The sequence below is a fragment of the Leptonychotes weddellii genome, chromosome 12 (genome assembly GCF_054177405.1).
Source record: "Leptonychotes weddellii isolate Sample4059 chromosome 12, ASM5417740v2, whole genome shotgun sequence".
Classification (NCBI taxonomy): Eukaryota; Metazoa; Chordata; class Mammalia; order Carnivora; family Phocidae; genus Leptonychotes; species Leptonychotes weddellii.
Window position 1 is genome coordinate 7,709,478 of NC_138380.1, and position 19,773 is coordinate 7,729,250.

At 35.5% G+C, this 19,773-nt stretch overlaps 1 protein-coding gene across 1 annotated transcript in view; it reads right to left on the bottom strand.

The window, feature by feature from the left end:
- The window catches only part of CNTNAP2 (contactin associated protein 2), a 1,739,191-nt gene that overhangs the window by 966,943 nt on the left and 752,475 nt on the right, over positions 1 to 19,773 (bottom strand). Inside the window, exon 5 of the mRNA XM_081799929.1 lies at positions 3,212 to 3,415. Coding sequence (XP_081656055.1) covers positions 3,212 to 3,415 — 204 coding nt within the window. The remainder of the gene's footprint in view (positions 1 to 3,211; positions 3,416 to 19,773) is intronic.

Sequence of the window (19,773 nt, forward strand, 5' to 3'; positions counted from 1 at the left end):
AGGCAATACACAAATACATGTACATAATTATAAGTAGAGGATATTATAAAGAATTAATATGTACAACATTAATCACTCATTTCCACCACTAAACATAGTTTGGTCTATTTCCTTCCAGTTTTTTTTTCCTATACATATATTTAATTATATACATATACCCTTATGTGTGTGTATATAATCAATATAAAAATATTGAAATATTATTTATAATATTTTATACTACAGTTTTAATGTTTTATAGTACTTTCTATAGAATTAAAATTATTCATAGACATTTTAAATGCATATCAACATATTTCTATATGTTTAGCTTTTTTTTTCCATTTTTTGACATTGTAATCAATACTGCCAAGTACATCCTTGGAATTAAATCCTATACCCATTTCTCATTATTTCCTTATGTTTACTGGACCAAAACATATAGGCATTTTTTAGATATCTGAAGACACTATCAAACTGTTTTCCTGAAAATATTTCCTGATGCAAAGAGCAGTACAAAGAATCTTGTCACATACTCATCAATATTAATATTATTTTTAAATTGATTTACTTAAAATTAGAATCACTATTTTATTGTGCATTTATTTTATATATAGTGCAGTTGAGCATTTGATGTTTACAGAATACTTACAATTTTTCTTCTATGCATTACCTTTTATGCCCTATGCCTACATTTTCTCTTAAAGTCTTGGTATTCTTAGGGAGTGGTATAAATTCTTATTCATGAATGACCCTAAACTTCCATATTTGACATTTGCATTTTTCAAGTTTCACATGCATTATGATTTTATTTAATGTAAAGAATTCAATATTTTTGTGTAATTAAGTGATCCAGCTTTTTGTGTGATCTTCATTTTTTTCTTATAGAAGCTATTATTTCCATCAGATCAGATTTGAAATGAGGAAAGTTTTATAATAAAGGGTAAATCTTTATAGACACTGTATCAAGTATTACCAACAACAAAAAACTAATTGAAACTATACTTTTTAGTATAATACTGATTTTCAAAGTAATAAATTTAATATGTAGAACACAAGCCATTATTCTAGAATGTCTGGAGACCACTCAGACTGATAAGCAAGTCAAAAATGCAGGATCTGTTTTTGTGTTCTTATCTTTAGTTTTGTAGCTTTGTACTGGGATACATTTAACATATGAACTTTAGCTATTAATATATTTTAGATATAATATTTTTGTAGAATTCTGTTTTATTATTTTTTAAAGATTTTATTTATTTGACAGAGACAGAGATAGCAAGAGCAGGAACACAAGCAGGGGGAGTGGGAGAAGGAGAAGCAGGCTTCCCGCCGAGCAGGGAGCCCAATGTGGGACTCGATCCCAGGACTCCGGGATCATGACCTGAGCCGAAGGCCAACGCTTAACGACTGAGCCACCCAGGTGCCCATCTGTTATTATTTACAACAGAAAAATTTATGGAATGTGCGAAGCCCTCCAAAAACTTCTTGCATAAATCCTGAAATTTTTAGCCAAGCAAGAGACTTAAAAATGCTTAAAAACAACAAAAACCCAAAACAAAACAGGAACTATTTTCCAGTCAATATTTTATTTCTCTGATTCATGATTATCTGATTTCTAGTTATATTTTGTTTAAAAAATTCAGTTCCACATTTCTCGTCTTTTCTTAACCTATGTCAATAAAACTACTGTCCTTTCTATTCCACTGAGGGAAAATCGACTGTAACCTCTACGGGGCCTAAGCCAACAGTCACCTGCCTGTTTCCATCTTAGGTGAATTCAACACAATAGCGGCCTTTTTTCTTTCCCTGGTCTCTGATACCTCCTGCTCACTGCCTATTCCCCTCAGTCTCCAGGTAACACCTCTCAATCTCATTCATACACGTAACTCCCTAATAGAAATCTCAATTCTGATGTCTAATAAGCAACTAAAATACACCATGTCCATTTTAGACCTCCTCTTATTAGAGGAAACTAATAATCCTTTGTTAGAAGAAACTCTGTAGAGAAACTATAGAGTCGCCTCTACTTCTGAAAATGGCACTTAAGTCCCTTAGGTGTCTAGGAATTATCCTTCACTTATTCTCGTTCTTTCTCATTACAAATCATGCTGAACTTACCACTAAAATCACCTCCTAACTAGACCTACTTCCTGCATCTCCACTGACAGCCACCTCTGCAAGCCAGGGCCATCTCTCCCTTGCCTTATATAGAAGTCTGGCTTTGACTCCCATGCAAATGCAAACATCTTCTTTCACAGGACTCTCAGTATACTTTTAAAAATAAGATCGTGATGGGGCGCCTGGGTGGCTCAGTTGGTTGGGCAGCTGCCTTCAGCTTGGGTCATGATCCCAGGGTCCTGGGATCGAGCCCCGTGTCGGGTTCCCTGCTCAGCGGGAAGCCTGCTTCTCTCTCTCCGACTGCCACTCTGCCTACTTGTGCTCTCTATCTCTCTGTCAAATAAATAAAAACCTTTATAAAAATAAAATAATAAGATCGTGATGCCATATAGTTTAAAGCCTACCAACAGCTTCTCTTTCTTAAATAATAATAAACCTTTACCATGCCGTACAGGATCTTACAGGACTTGAACAATCCCCAACTTTCAGATCTTGTCTTCTCTCCCACTGACTCACTTCATCTACCCACACCAGCCTCCTTCCTATTCCTTGAGCATGCCAGATTTTTGTCAGTAGTGACTGCTACCTTGCAATGCTCTCCTCCCTAATATTCTCATGGCTAATTTCAGTCCTAAAATCTCAGCTTGTGTATCTTCTCGGGGAGAATGTTCCTCAATACATACTCTAATGTGGACCCTTCTTGTCTCTGCAGTATCCTTTATCATTTTAGTTTATTTAATTGATTTCATACTACCTATCATTATTTGAAGTCATTGCTTTTGATTTAGCTGTTTTAAAATAATAATAGATAATATATTGTCTGACTCCTCCACTAGGTCATAAATTTCATGAACTCAAGGACCTTCTCTATTTGTTCACTACTGCATCTCAGTTGCTAGTATAGTACCTTGCTTAGGATGAGTACATAACAATTATTTTTTAATGACTAAGTATATATGGATTAAAATGGATTAAACCACTATGGATTAAAGATGATTTAATAACATAACGAGAACTGCTTTTTTATAATTTACACTTTAAGGATTAAGCATCAGCATTTTACTAATGGGAAGATTAATAAATGGACAGAATGGTGTCAAAAGTCAGAACATACCTAGGTTTAAGCTGAAGACCAACTTGGCTTTTTTCAGTTCCAGGGTAATGTAATCCCCTTGCTGTCCTTCCCCATGCAAGATCACTCCTTCACTTTCAGAGGTTTTAAATTTCAAGGCAATGACATCTTTCAGTGTTTTCATCTTCTTGTTTCTGAATCTATATGGTAACACAACGTTGCCATCAAAATTGATAACATCAGCCCCTAAAAGAAGAAACACATAACATTTTATTTTATTTCTTGTATTTTACCACCCAGTGTGGGTGGTCTCTGTACAGAATAAATGATAAAGAAGTGGTTTTTCCTGAAAAATCTGGAGATCTGTGTTCTTGTTCTGTTTCTTCTTTTGGTTTAATTGTGTGTTCTGAAATAAATTTTATGGAAGATATGCATAAAAAATGATCAAAGAAACCTTTATTAGTATCAAATTTTACTTTAATCATAATACTAAAAACAAATTCCATTAATGACTTATATGCTTCAAATTTTAACTTGGCAGTCTGGACTTTACCTGAAAGAAGTAAAATTTTTAATCCTTGACATATTATGAGATTTTAATATTTTCCTTCTTAAATGGGACTAATTACTCATGATTTTTAAATATACATTTTGCTCACAAATTTATTTTTTTTATTTTTATTTTTTTAAATTTTTTTCTTTTATTTTTTTAAAGATTTTATTTATTTATTTGAGAGAGAGAATGAGATAGAGCGAGCATGAGAGGGGGGAGGGTCAGAGGGAGAAGCAGGCTCCCTGCTGAGCAGGGAGCCCGATGTGGGATTCGATCCTGGGACTCCAGGATCATGACCTGAGCCGAAGGCAGTCGCTTAACCAACTGAGCCACCCAGGCGCCCTCACAAATTTATTTTTTGACAAAAGAACGAAGGATTCTGGAATGCAGGGTTTGATGGTCTACTCATTTTTCTAGTGGTTTTTATATTCTACTCCCATTTTCGGTAAACTCTATGGTAGTACCCAGAGTTTATAGCTAGGTGAACTACAAGAAGCTTCTTGCTATTTGCTCTTGGACCTCATATCTGTCTCAAATTTCTTGTTAGCCTCTTCTCTTTGGAATGGCTGCCCATGTTTATGACTACACTGAACAAAGACATCCTCACCCATATATGTGATAGAAGAACAAATACACTATGACTAGAGTAGCTCTAATTTGATTTTAGAGAATTTTACTGAAGACATGAAATTATATAAACTTTTAAAAAATATGAACAATTTTATCACCACCCTCAGAAACAGGCGATGGTGGTGGGGGGGTAGATTGGTTTCATAACTGCTACTTATTCACACCAGAAATGGAAAATAATATGAATCTTATTTATTATGCACTACTGGTTAACAGGTTCCAAATCCATGGAATGGCTCGAAGATGAACTGTAATTATTCAGAGCAGATTTTGAGTACAAATAGAAACCTTGTTATCATAATTAGACCTTTGTCATTACAAATATTTTTAAAAATCTATTTCTCTTAGCTTTTAATTTTAAATAATAGAAAACCTAGTCAAACTGGATAGCTCTAATTACTTTAGAATTACAAGCCTGAATGAAGCCTGCCTCTTAGTTTGGAGTAAATTCTTGCTAAAGAATTTCACAGTGACACTGGAGAAAACTAATAGCAAGTTTAAAGCCTGCTGGAGAAATATTTTCTTGTCTCATGTCCTAGTTCTCTGGCCCCTGTTTACTTCCATTGCCACAGGGAATACTGTGGCCCCCAGACCCCAGGTCATAAGAGCACGCCACCCACGGAAGCCTCAGTGGACACGCAGAGCTACCACGGCTACATTCACTCTTTTTGTGCACTACTTGCCATTACAAGTTTTGCTCTTATTTCTTATTTGAGAACTGTTGCATTCAAAAAAGTTCATAAAGAGAACTTTCATTCTTATAGTCAATTCTTTACTGTCCATAAAAAGACCTTCTTAATCAACAAAATTCTGTTCCCTAAGACTGTAAATCACAGAGGTTTATTTTACTGTGGGGGGAAAATCGTCCATTAAATTTAGGCTTCTGCTAACACTGCAAAGCCAATTAGACTCTAGCTTAATCATCTATACTGTCATAGCTGAATTCCAATTGCGGTATCTTTATCATCTGTGATGAGAGGTAAGAGAGAAAAAAAATGGAATCTGATTATAAGATCCCAGGTTGAATTTATAATCCAGCAGTTGGTAGAAATGGCTTTTTGTCTTGAAAAGTGCATAAACGAAAAGTCAGGAGGAAGGAGTAAATTCTGAACTCCAGAAAGTAATTTTGCAGTCAATTTCATGTCAGTGACAGTTGAATAATAGACACATCATTGTTTTATACACCTTCAATATATATTAATTGACATAAAATATTCCCCATTCATCTCTCAGGAAGTAAATGTTCCCTGAGCTTAGGCAGAGGAAAGAATCCACCCCTCCCGTATCTTCTTCTAAATCAAAACCTACAATCAGTTCCAGGTACAGAGTAGTACAAATGTTGGTGCCTCTCTTCCTCATTTTTAGGGCAATGGAAAAAGTGAGAGAAAGGATGGGCATGGTTTATTTCTTCAGAGAGTCCTAGAATATTAGCAAAAACATAAAGGAACACTATTAGTGTGAACTAAGCTTCATCTTACAACTGGTAAGTGGTCAGTGGTCATTTGAGAAATTGATAAAATGCTCTGCAAGCCATACCTCTTACATTATGAAATCAAAGTTGATCTTCTATAACTTGGTTAAAGCTTGCATAATATCAGCATGCATATGTGAGCTCAGAGTTGTCTTTGAAATCACAAAATTCCTAGAAATAATCTGTGATATAAAGTTCATACAGAAATACACACCATACACTTTTAAGAGAGTCTGGGATATTGTAAAATCTATCAATTTAAATCTATTTTCTACAAAAGTGTATTTAAATTTCATTCGACATCTAATAATATGTTGTGCTTATTTTGGGACAAGCCACTTTTTTCCCCCTATTACCCTGATTGCTTATCACTCCCTAGAATTAAGTTTTCTATGCAGTGATTAAATATGTATGGTTGAACTGTTTAAGCAATCTGAGCAACAACAATGGCTAGTCAAAGAGTGAATGCAAAATCACAGTGCTTCCACAATTTTGTTTCTAACAATAACTCAGAGAGCTGGTAACGTGCCCAGTTCATCAAAACATCATGGGAGAGAAGGTTTTTTGCTTTTCTTTTTAATTTCATTGTTAGTCTTTACTTTCTGGCTTTGGAGAAGATATTTTGGAGAGGAGGGTTTACCATCTAAAAATTTTAATATTTAAAAAATACCTTTGCTCTATTTTTTTACTACAAATTAATATGTGTTTACTATTGAAAGGAAATTAAATACAGAAACAGAGAATGTATAAAGTGAATCCCAAACATAGGAGATCACCAATACAATCAATATGGATGAAAGGTTGGTGCATAACCTTCTAGATGTTTACACATTTGCTTATCTATCCACCTACCTCCCTATTTAATATATGGGATTACCCATACATTATTATATATACAGATATATGCATAGATGTGTGGTGTACATGTGTATGGGGGGGAGTGTGGGTGTGTATATAGGGGCAGTGGAGACAGAGAGACAAGAATGTCATTTCCTTTGGTTATGGTTCAAAATGTTCACTGATAAGCAGCTTGAGTTTTGGGTAATGTAATATTTATAAATGTTAGTTGGGAAATTGTATGTTTTAGCTAATTAGTATGTTTTACTGACCTTTATGCACCAAGGCATTTAAATAAAGTAAGAATATATATAATTTGAAATGGTAATTTATCCTATTTGAAAAAAAAAATGTAGTAGCGCCTGGGTGGTTCAGCTGGTTAAGCAACCGACTCTTGGTTTTGGCTCTGGTCATGATCTCAGGGACGTGAAATTGAGCCCCACGTGGGGCTCCATGCTTGACCTGAGTTGAGATTCTCTCCCCCTTTCTCTCTCCCTCCCTCTGCTCTGAAAGTAAAGTTTAAAAACACTATAAAAGGTGGAATTTGCTTAGTTTTGCAAATGTTGCATAAATGTAAATCTATATATTCTTTTTCTAAGTCAGAGGTCAATATTTTGGATATGTTGACCATTCTTTACAAAATAGCATGCATGCCATCTTTACTCTTTCCACTCACTCCTATTCTTGACAGCATTTATCTCTACCTAACATATTTATGTGCTTATACATTTATAGCATGATACACACTCTCCTCCTCTGAAAATGTATGCATCAGAGACTTTGTGTTTCTCCACCCTTCACCCTGATACTCAGTACTTAGTGCCTCAGAAACAGTTGATACTCATTCAGTATTTGTTAAATGATTATATGTTGTCATTCCTATTTCGATAAATTGGATTACAGCATTATAGACAGTATTGTTTTATACTTCTTCATTAGAAATGAGAATCACTAGGTTGCAAGAAATTTCAGGAATCATTCTTTCTTGGTGCTATATATTCATATATCCAAGGTTTCAACTACCGGAGAAAAAGAATGGTAATATTAGGCTACTTTTTGTGGTTGGAGGGTGGAATTCACTCCATTATTATTAACTGACTCAGTATTACTCAACCAACAGGCATTAACTCTGGAGGAACATGATCTATCTCATCTCATCTGCACACTGCTTTGATCTGATTAATTTCTTTCTTCCAACCCAGTGCCTTTTCTTTCAATATATTTGTGATTTAAACCTAAATAAATAGTTAAAATAGATCCCAAAATATCAATAACAGTTAATTTAGAGTAATAGCAGCAAAAGAGCCTTCTCCAAATCCTTCAAAAAATTATCTAGATATAGACTGTGAAAAGTCACTTCTATTTTGGGAAGAAAACAAAAACAAAAACAAAAAACTTCAAGGCTCTTTCATGAAGGTCAGCATCTCACATTTTGTGTAACATTTCTCCTTAAAATGTGTTGCTTTGCCCTTAGGTACCTGAAAACTCATGGTAGAATAACAATATCATCATCACAGGAGTCTTGTGTTATTTTTCCATAAAACTGGACTCCAGTATCTAACTGCCTAGAAGATCCACATGGACTTTCCACAGGCAAATCTAACTCTACGTGTTAGATTACTCCAACATGTAATTCCTTCTCTGGGCCCATGTTCCTGCTCTTGTATCCATTATCCACCCAAGACAGAGATCGGAGGCTTTCTTCAGCATCTCCCTGTCTCACGTGCCCACATTCACTCAGTTCAAAGCCCTGTGAAATATAGCACGTCTACAGTTTTCAAACAAATGGCTTACTTCATATGCACAACCACCAGGCTACCATCACCTCACACAGTGTCTACTGCATTAACATCGCTAGTGGACAATTCCCATCCTCCAGTCTAATAGCCCTTAAATCTATCCTCCACACAGAAGCTAAAAAGATCTTTCTGAAACAAACTTTGTCCCCCAAAACCTCTCCATCATGGCCTGCAAAAACTTCCACGATAGAGACCCTGCCTTCTTCCACGGCTCACATTTTAATGCTGTTTTTCTCTTCATGTGCTAACTGTGGTAAACCGACTGGATCCTTTGCTCACAACCTAGTACCTTCCCTTGTGCTGTGCTCTTTTCTTTCAACAAACAGCTATATAGATACAGATACAGATATAGATATAGATATAGATATAGATATATAGATAGATATAGATATATAAAGTTTAGGCATCCTCCAAGTTTCAGATAATTTTCACCTACTAGAAAAGCTTTCCTTGTATGAAATAGCCCTTTCCAACCATCCCATGGCACCCTTGCACACCCTTTTATCCTATCACTTCTCATCTTATGTTAAAATGATCTCTTGATGGGTCTGATTTCCTCTGTGGATTTTAAGCTTTCCTAAGGTACAGATTCTGGACTGTTCTACTTTGTATTTCTGGCACAATAAATACTTCTTAAACTAATCTAAATGTAATTGGTGTTTCAGACAAGGCAAAAGGAGACCTCTACTGTTTTTATTTTCCTTCAAAACCATACCTGGTACAATGCAGTTTACTAAGAGTACAGACTTATGCATGATTTAGTGGCATGTATTTATATAAATATTACAACTGTGGGCTTCTGATATGAATAAATAGTTTAAAACATGAAATGCTTTTATTCTCACACTGGAGTTCTTTATAAGTCAAAGACTAAAACATTTAACTCTAGTATGAATTTAAATACAAAATGTATATATATTTTTCTTTTAAATGAATAAATTTAAAAGACACTTTCTTTTTTATGAATTTAATACTAACTTGAGATATATATTGATATTTTATAACATTTTATAAAGAAGCAAGATGGACTTGCTCTCTATATTTTTATTACTGGATTATTTCATGAGAAACTATAATGTGTCATGAGTCATGATTTGCTAATCACAAGGTGGGCCCACTTGAATAAGACTCAGGGAAATATTAGTAATTTTCTAAAATTCAAAACTGAGGTTCTCTCTGCTTCACCCAAAATGGTCATTCTCATACTCATACCTCCACACACATACCACATAGGACATCAGAAAATCAGACTGATATTATTCTGACCAGGGTTATAGCTCTAATACATCTGATAATGCAGAGATAATAAGTAATTTCTGAAAATTAGCATAAAATCTATTGTAGGAAATCCATGTGGAAGCTATTTTTATTTATTTTTGTAAATCGAAAAGTCAAACAAATTAGACTTGCCTTCTTTCTGGTAATATTGCTGTTTACTGAAAATAGCTCTACAGTTTTTGACCATACACAATCTATTTTTCTGCTTAGGAGAAGACTATCTAGAATAATAAATCTTAAATAAATATTCCACGGATGAAAAAAGGAACCAGATATTAATAAACCCCAAAAATGTATTTTATTATTCCTAACATTTATTCCATATACATTTTATCACTATTCAGTTAAACTTACTTCTGTTTCTAGATCCATTTAAAACATTGTTGTCAGTGTTGGGGTCAAATTTCAATACTACATAAGCTAAAGGATAGCAATTTGATCTAGGGACTTGTTCTGAGCCACTACTTTCACGGTAATTTATATAACACTGAGAAAAAGATAATTATCCTTGACCATTTCTTGCAGATGCCATAGCATGCTTCCACTTTCCCCTCTGTATTAGCTGTGCCTTCCATTGTCTTCATCCTGGCTTTCCCATATGGGGTTTGCCCCTTCCAGGGTTAGCCAATTCCTACAAGCGCACTCTCCAAATACAAACCAATCCAGAGCCTACAGCCCAGCCGAGCTATCTCCTCCATCAGGCTCTCACACTCAAGGCCACTATCCATCCATCCTCATCACCTCAGGTTAAGTAACAGACAACCTGGGGACAGTCCCTGTGCCCCAGAGCCTGCTGCCCTGCCTCACTTTTCCTTCCTGCAGAAGCCACAATTAAGGCTCTTGCCTCCTGATTGACCCAGTGCTTCCCTTTGTGCTCCCCCTCCTGGTCCCTATGGCATTTCTCTTGGGAACTATAATAAACTCTTTTAGTGGCAGTTATTTCCTGATATGTCAGCCTTATAATACCTTAAATTTTAGATCAATATACTGTATTTTAAAACACACCCACCACTGGCCTTACTGTACTTCAGATACACTATATTCTAATACATCCTCTGCAGAAAATTCCCTTACTGCATCTTAAAAAAGAGAAGAAGGGAAAAATCAAACTTTTGGCCAAGCAAGAAAAAAAATCTTAGAAATGTTGGCTAGATACGCAAATGTACCTTTTATGGTACATTTAGAAACCATTATCAAATGTCTGATACCAACTAGCATCCTCTGAAGTAACTTTTACACCCATAGCACTGTGCCAGGAATGTGGGGCCACTGAAGTAAAGGGATGAAGTTTAAGAAAGAACTAATAGGTAAACTCTCCCAGTAAAATAGAAGTAAGATGGAACAAGGAATCCGGACAGATGGGGAAACAGCATATTTTGACTATTTTATAGAGCTCAGTAGTTCTGTGTGACTTTATATAAGGGTCATGTATCATGGGCAGGGTTAGAATTGGTACATGAAGGACCTAATGCTCCACGTAGAAGTCAGGAGTCTTTGTGAGTAACGATGGCATCTTTAGGGGAAGGTGCATGTTCAGATTTGCATCTTGGAAAGGCATCTCCTGTGTTGATTATCAGAGTGGAAAGGGTGGAAGACAGTGCAGAGGAAAAGATAGCAAAGACCTTTCCCCAAAGAAGCTGATGGTCTAGTAGTGTTGACAAAGATTATACCAAGCCATAATTCAGAAGGTAACTGTCATTAAAGAATGCAAAGCTTTTTCTTAATTTTTTTATTATGTTATGTTAATCACCATACATTACATCATTAGTTTTTGATGTAGTGTTCCATGATTCATTGTTTGCATATCATACCCAGTGCTCCATTCAAGGAATGCAAAGCTTTTTGATGATGCATTGTTGCTACTCAGAATTTTTAAATGGTTAAGGCTTCTATAATTGAAGATTTTCAGATAAATATTTATAGGCAGAGTTTTCTCTCATAATATGACAAATCTAATACCCCAAAAGCAACAGGATTTTTAATGGAATTGAAACTACCTTAAAAACGAAAACAAAATCTCAAAAATTCCTCTCTGAAATATGAATATTTAAATTCAATTATTTGCACAACCCTAATTTTTAGGAAGAATCTGAGCAGTGTATCAATTCTGTAGCTATCCCACATTTAATGCTCTATCTCATTCAAATCCATACCTTAAAAAAATAACATTATTCTCAAAATGTAAAATCAGTATTTTTCCAAACAGTATCCACTTCCCCAACAGCCTCTACAGTTTCCTGGACAACTGGCAATACAGACTAATAAAGGTGGTCATTTTTAATTTATTTACTTTCTATACTTCTCTGAAAGGCAAATGAGTTGGTACAAATGATTTGCACTCACTTGCAAGAGACAGGTCATATGCTTAGTATGTTTTGGGTTTATGCAAAGGATGTAGTACATTATAGTTTTGCTTTATTTTTGGTTTGATTTCTCATACCTTTGGGTGAATCTTTTACATCAACCATAAAATAGGAATAATAAAGCCCAGAATATGTGTGCTCTCTCCTCTCCACTAGAGCGGTTGGGTCCTGTCTGGTAAAACACTAAACAGTACTCTGTGGCCTGGTCGTCAGCACACCTCAGTGACTGGGGCACTGGAGGGAATCTGATCCACTGTGAATTTGGGTGCCGTCCATTACTTCATGACACCTGCATGCCTAATGAGTCCCTGGTGAGCAAGCCAAATTAATTCACTTCTAGAAATGAGCAATGCTCCTACCACTTGTGCAGAAAATCAGCCATGACAGTGCTAAAAAAAAAATTGGAAGCGCCTGAAATTAGAAGTCAGAACTTCGATGTTCAGAGGGGACAAGCACTCCATGCAAACTGGTGTTGCTGGTTTGATGTAAAAACCATTATCTTTCACTTTTTTACTTTTGATAGAGATACATGCGTAACAGAGAAAATATGTCCCTGATTTAAAAAACAACAACAAGGAAAAGATGCTAAATAAATGGACTTAAAATTCAGTTTTGATAGCTGAGAAACAATAGGGAGGGTTTGGGATATATTATGTGAGAGGTGGTCTCTATCCACCTGACGCTATGTAGCAACTCTGCTGGTATTCAAATGTTCAGTTTTCAAGAAAGTTCAGAGATCTAATATTTTAATGAAATCTCTCTATTTTTAAATGTTGAACAGCTGATTCGGGGTCATATTAAGCAGAGGCTGCTAGCTAGTGCCTCACAGATAATTTTTATTTGGCTGCACATCTCTTTAAACTTGAATATTATCAAAATAGAAGACTACATGGATCACTCTGAAAATTTCATTTTCCATGATATAATTTATCTGTGAATTACTGCAGTATGTATTAACAAGGAATTTTATTTCTTAAAAGGCAAATTCTTTAGTTGACTAGTGTTAAACAAAAGAGTGAATGGTTAAAAAAACAAACAAGTTTTAACAGTTATCATATGATACAAAGATATACTACTCTGTGCTACCATACTATGCATAAAAAGGAAGGCAGGGAGAAAGGGAAGGAGGGAGAAAGGAAGGGAAGAAGAGCAGAAGAAAAAAGAAAAAAAAAAAAAACAACACACCATTAACCTGAGCTTGACTCATTCTCTCATTGAGATTTTTGGATAGAAAACTCTACATTTTTTCAAGTATTACCAATTAACAAGTACAACTGGCCCTTCATTACTGGCAGATGCTGTATGTGCAAATTTGCCTACTCGCTAAAATTTAGGTGCATCCCCACTCATGGACATGTGAAGAGGGGCCAAAAATTTGCGTCACCTGATGCTCACATTACCAGCTCAGATCAAATAAGACAATGCTCTAGGTTCTTGATTCAGTTTTCATACTATATAAAAAACAAGTGTCCCTTTCACAATTTAGTGCCATATGTTTTGCATTTTGTTGTTTTGGGGATGACTCAGCTTTCTAAATTGTCTGTCTCCCAAGAGCAGCGCTGAAGTGCTGTGCAGTGCTCCCAAGCTGCAAGAAAGTCACGATGTGCCTTATGGAGAAAATGCATGTGTTCGATAAACTGTGTTCAGGCTTGAGTTATAGTGCTGTTAACTGTGAGTTCAATGTTAATGAATCCATGAGATATACTAGATGAGATGCCTTTAAATACAAACACAAATAAAGCAACGTTACGTATTGATTGGTTGACAAAAATGTAGTGACCAGAGGCTCATAGGAGCCCAACCTGCATTTCTTCTGGGAGCAATGGTTCAGTATTTGCTAATTCAGTCTTCATGGCAACTATTATGTATAGGACATAACTACTGTGGGTAATGAGAACTGACTGTATTTACGTTGCATTAATTCCTTCAAATAGAAAAATAAGGAGGCATTTTTAAATACCACATATATGAAAGTGAAAATGTAACAAAGAAATATTTAAATTATCCTTGAGGAAAATGATCAGCAAACTGCAAATCTCTTCACAGAGGAGTGCAGTGCTGAATGCTTTGATCTGACAAATGTACTCCCTTTCTCCTTCCCACTGTGTGAACATGCACTTAGTATAAGTGACTTACCGACAGAACGTACAACGGTAAGTCTTTCATTTTTCACATGCTTGCTGCACCTAAACTCTGTAGTTTACATATCTAATTATTATTCACTAAGTATTTTACAAAACAGTAAGTCCTGTGTTAGTAGCACACTGATACTGAAGGGGTTCAGAACATGCCACCCCAAAATATACCACTTTAGCATATTAATTACTTTGAGCTGAAGGCGCTTGAGAGACAGGAAAATGCAGGAAGGGTTCTCGGCCCCTCCACTCTTTCATCCTAAACACAGGTCATAAAATTTCCCATGAAAGAGATGCCTTCTCTGCATGGGGAAGAGAACAGTAACATTCTTACTACCAGAGACTGATAGTCGACACCAAAACGGATATGAGGTCTTATACAAACAAACCTACAAAATAACACCTATTTTCCATCAGTTTCCCCCCAATACTTCCTAATCATTGCCCCTCAATTTTCTGCCCCTAGCCCAAGCCCCTTTGTCTTGTCACATCCTTACAATTTATTATTCTTTGTTTAAAATATTTTTGGTGCCTAATGGCTTCTCTGAGTCTTTGTTTTTCTTCTGAAGACTCTCATGTACACAAAAAAATATTAAATAAAATTTGCATGTTTTTCTCCTGTTAATCTGCCGTATGTCCGTTTAATTCTTCGGCCAGCCACAGGCCTCCCCTACATTGTGTAGAACCTCAGATTCCTGGGGAATCACAGAATACAAACCACAGTCCCATTTACATTTCCTATGAGATAAGGCCCAGAATTTTCTTTTTTATTTAGCCATCTGAATACTGCCTGTTTTTTCTGACCTTATAGGAAATAATCTTCTCGACATTTATAACCTAAAAATACAAATTTTACTGAGTCTATCAGAATGGGAATATTAGTCTGCCTACCCTCTAAACCCTAAATTACTTTAAGGCTATAAATAAACTTGAAGTTGACTTCTTATATTTTAAGAATTTTAGATATTCTTTTGTATAATTTATACTTTGAATTTCTCTTCCTAACATAAATCAAGGGTTTCTCTTCAAGAGATCTGGCATTTTCTTTTGAATAAAAGCTTGAGCTACTGAAAATGTTAGAAATCTATTGATGAAACAGCAGAATTTTGTAACCATAAAAAGGGAATATTTTGAATTCAGGAAATATAAGAGCAGACAAATGTCACCAATTCACATTAATTTTAGAAAAGTTTTTCTAGGGGGAGGGGTGCTATTAAGAAAAGAACTGAATTTGGAAACAAGACACATTTTGATACAGTGCCTACATATCCTATTTTCAACTTTCTGCATTTGACATTTTTTACAGTTTAGGTCAATCCTAACAATTTATGCACTTCCCAAGGCATGACAGACATAACACTGTTATAAGTGCTATTCATAGTAGGGCGGGTAAGTCCTTAAAATGTCAATGGTTGAGCTTCTCTTAATGTAGACCTAGAAGCAAAGCACATATCTTCATTCAGGGAGGATAAATGGCATGCTGTGGTAGGAAATTTATTAGAAAATTCAAGTGATACCCAGCTTTCTCATGACCCAAGATGTAGTTGTATCAACAGCATTATGACCATCCCATCAGGCTTCAGAAAAGTGCTGGACCTGAACCCAGAGACCTCAGACCTAACACTTAGGGAAGTCAATTCACTCTCTGCACCTATCACCTATACAGTAAAGAGGAAGGACAGATAACCTCTCAGATTCCCTTCAGCTCCAAAATTAAGCATCTCTTACTCTGGGCAACAAGTTTACAAAGGGCTGTTCATGTATTCTCAATTTTGATTTTTTTTTTAAAGATTTTATTTATTTATTTGAGAGAGAGAATGAGAGAGAGAGAAAGCACATGAGAGGGGGGAGGGTCAGAGGGAGAAGCAGACTCCCCGCCAAGCAGGGAGCTTGATGCGGGACTCAATCCCGGGACTCTAGGATCGTGACCTGAGCCGAAGGCAGTGGCTTAACCAACTGAGCCACCCAGGCGCCCTCTCAATTTTGATTTTAAATCAGATTCTGGAATGGCAGAATTCTGAATTTTAGAATATATTCACATTTCCTAATTATTTCAACACACTAACAATTAGACATTCCCAAAGACAATTTTAAAACATAAAATCCACAAACATTAAAACATTTCCATGGGTGACTACCTTGAACAACCAGCTAAATTTATATAGTGTCAAAATTTGCAGATTAGAGTAAAACTGTTACATTATAAACACTACATATAATTGTCCATATTGTCAATTTTTACAAAGAAAACAATGTTTATTATATGGAAGCTTCCAGAAGTGGAATCTAACAAAATAATTTATAATGATAGAGTAATGATTAATTTATATTCTTATTGCCTTGATAATGTTTAAAGAGACATATAATTAAAAAATGGAATTATTTTCGTTCTAGAACATGGGAACAAAATTACTTATCTGAATAAAGGAAAACATTTTCATGGCTACAAATGCTTGTTGCCAGTGAGAATGAATGTATGACCTTGAGCAGGTATAAAATCAAAGACTTGGCCATATTCAGCTAAATGTCCCTTGTTTCCTCCCTTTCTGCTAGTATTTAGCTTTAACAAAACTGCACAGCTTTTGTTGTAAATATTAAAGATACATTTTTTCATATCTATCTTTCCTACTAAATCAAGGTAAGGATTTTGTATCTTTAGTGTCATTAACCCTGGTTAACAAGCCACAGACAGATTTAGTGAAAACTGACAGGATTCTAATTCCTGCTTTATAGCCTGATAGCTACAGAGCCTTAGTAAGTTACAAAGCTTCTCTAAGCTTCAGTTTCTTTGGTTGTCAAAAGGTGAGGGCAATCACATAGTGTACTTATACAACTGTGAAAGTGGATGAGTTAATAAATGTAAAACATTGAAAACAATATCTGGTACATTGTAAGCTGCTAATAAACATCAGCTTTCATTACTGTCATATATTGGGTTGTTGTTTAATTGATTTGAAATACTGAATATTCTAATCCACCCACTTGGCCCCATTGATTCAGGGCTGGAAGAACAGGCTTATATTATTACAGTAGCATCAAGGATTAAGGATAAATTTAAGTGCCATGCTTGGTGACTATAGGACCCTCCCTACTTACTGTTCTGTTATGCTGCTTTCACTCATGTAGCTTATTTTGTTCCCCAGTGAGGCAGGCAGCAAAATGTAGAGAAATAAAGTGAAAGGGAAATAACAAGTGATTCCATCTATTCTGTGTCTTCTCTTTGATGTACTAAATAACATTTCGGGGCAAACAAGCATTTTGGAGGTCTGGCACAGCCCTCTCACTATGAGGTATAGAGTGAGGGCAGCTGTCTTATCCATACAACATCAGATAAAAAATTTCAAACTGACACCTGAACGCAAGGCCCTCATTCATGATTATGTCCATGGCAGCATAACATACGCCAGAATTTCTGTATAGGTCATGGATTTTCTATCCAGAAAGCAACTAATATTTATTGAATAAAAGAATTCACTATCACAACATCTGGTTGAATGTATGCATTAAGTGTAACCTCTTTTTTATACATTTAAATTTACCAAATTTAGTCTAGATTTATAACAAAGTAGACTTGCTTTCAATTTTTGTATTTTTATAACTAAATTTGATGAGATTCTGAAGAGTTCAAGATGGAAGAAAATGTCTCAATTGCTAAGTCACAACGCTGTGGTTAAGAATATATTAGCTAAATCAAGTTAAAATAAAACAAAAAGTGCAAAGTTTCAGACATTTGGGAGAACAGCCAGACAAAAATGTTTTTCTCAGTGGCTCTGCTGTAAGCGGCGGTGGGTGCTATTTATAAAGGTTTTATACATAGCCATGTGAAGACCTGTAAGAAGAGCATTTATAGACATCAACAGGCAGAGAGAGAAAAGCATTGAAGTCTGGTGCTGGTGAAGATACCAGGATATAATATATATACAAAAATCGTCCTTACACCGCTTACATCTAGTGCTAGGGCTGGCTAATGATTTCAAAACCTCCAATGAAAATGGACATTTCTCTAGGGTGTCCTTCCGTTTCAGTGACTGTCCACTCCCCTCTCGCCCATTCGGCACAAAAATAGACACAACTGCAAAGTATCTGATAAAAGAATTCACATTAAGACATACGTATTTAAGGATACTTAAAGTTTTAAAGACTTTAATGGAAACAGTACTTAACTCAAAGTAAAGAAATACTACAAAGGAAGCTCGAGGCCCCAGAGAACAGTTAAGAAAACAGTAACTCAACTGGAAGCAAAGCTCCCGGAGTCTTCGAAGTTCCACCACGCAGACAGCAACCACCAACAATGGTAATGGGAAGAGATGCACACACACTCACACCTACTGGTGCCTCCTTCCTCCCAATGACAGCATCCTCCCAATCACAACAGAAGCAAGAATAAAATCACCCCCTACCCCCATAGGAGGAGATAACAGAGGCAACAATTAACCCCATCGGACTTTTTAAATTTCTGTGCTACACTTTACAGAGGTTTTGCCTATACTTTTTTTGACAATTTTTTATCCTATTAAGGATGAAATCTGTTCTTTCCCAGACAAAAATTATTTGATAGAGTTACAGGAAGGAGGATGCAGAAATTAAATATTTTCTGTGGGTATGTCAAAAAAAAGCACAGTCAAAAGATGTAATTCTATTATTAAGGGCAACAATACTAAGTTGCCTTGTTATTTTCTCTTATCAGTGTCACTCTTGCTTCTTTATATCTATTTTCTTCTTTGTTTCGTACTCTTGTTCCTTTTCTTTAAATTCATTCTTCAAACCTCTCCTCGTTCAAAACTCATTAAGCCAAGAGGTAGCCTTTTTTTTACTACTTAAACAATGTGATTCACTATTTTCATTATATTCCCATTAAAATGCCCCTTTAATAATATCCCTATTAAATGTTTCTTAGAGTTTATGCCATTGATTAGTATTAAAGCTGAAAACATTATAATGAATTTTCTTAGAACTTCCTGTAGGAAACTGCTTTTGGTGGCATGCCTCATTGGATTTCCTATCATTTCAAGGTGTGTTACAATGAGGCTCCAGGATTTAAAGGCAAATTTATTTTGACTACTGTTTGACTTACAGAACTTTTTTGTGTATGTAACAGCTATATAATTTCTATAGAAACACACTGAGCATTTGGATTGCAGATGCAAATGATCTGCTCACTGCTACTGATCATCTATGTCTCCAGATCACTGCATCAGAAGATGACATGCAAGAGTTTCTGAAGAACATAATGGGTAGCAACACACTTATAAAATGATTAGGCATAAAAAGAATTTAAAAATATATAATCAGCTCTGAAGGACTGGCCAGATGACATACAGTAAAACTTTTACATTTTTACAAAAATCTATGGATTTCTAGCTCTTACAAACAGCAAGTGTATGGTTGTAGGAGAGGTATCACCTATCATATTGTTTTCTAGACCAGAAAAAAGGGATAAAGACAAAGATAATAGTAGGAGATGAATAACAAAGTCATTAAAGATGCTCTGTTTCAATGCTTTTCTTAAGTAAATTATTTGTATTTCTTAAAGATTAT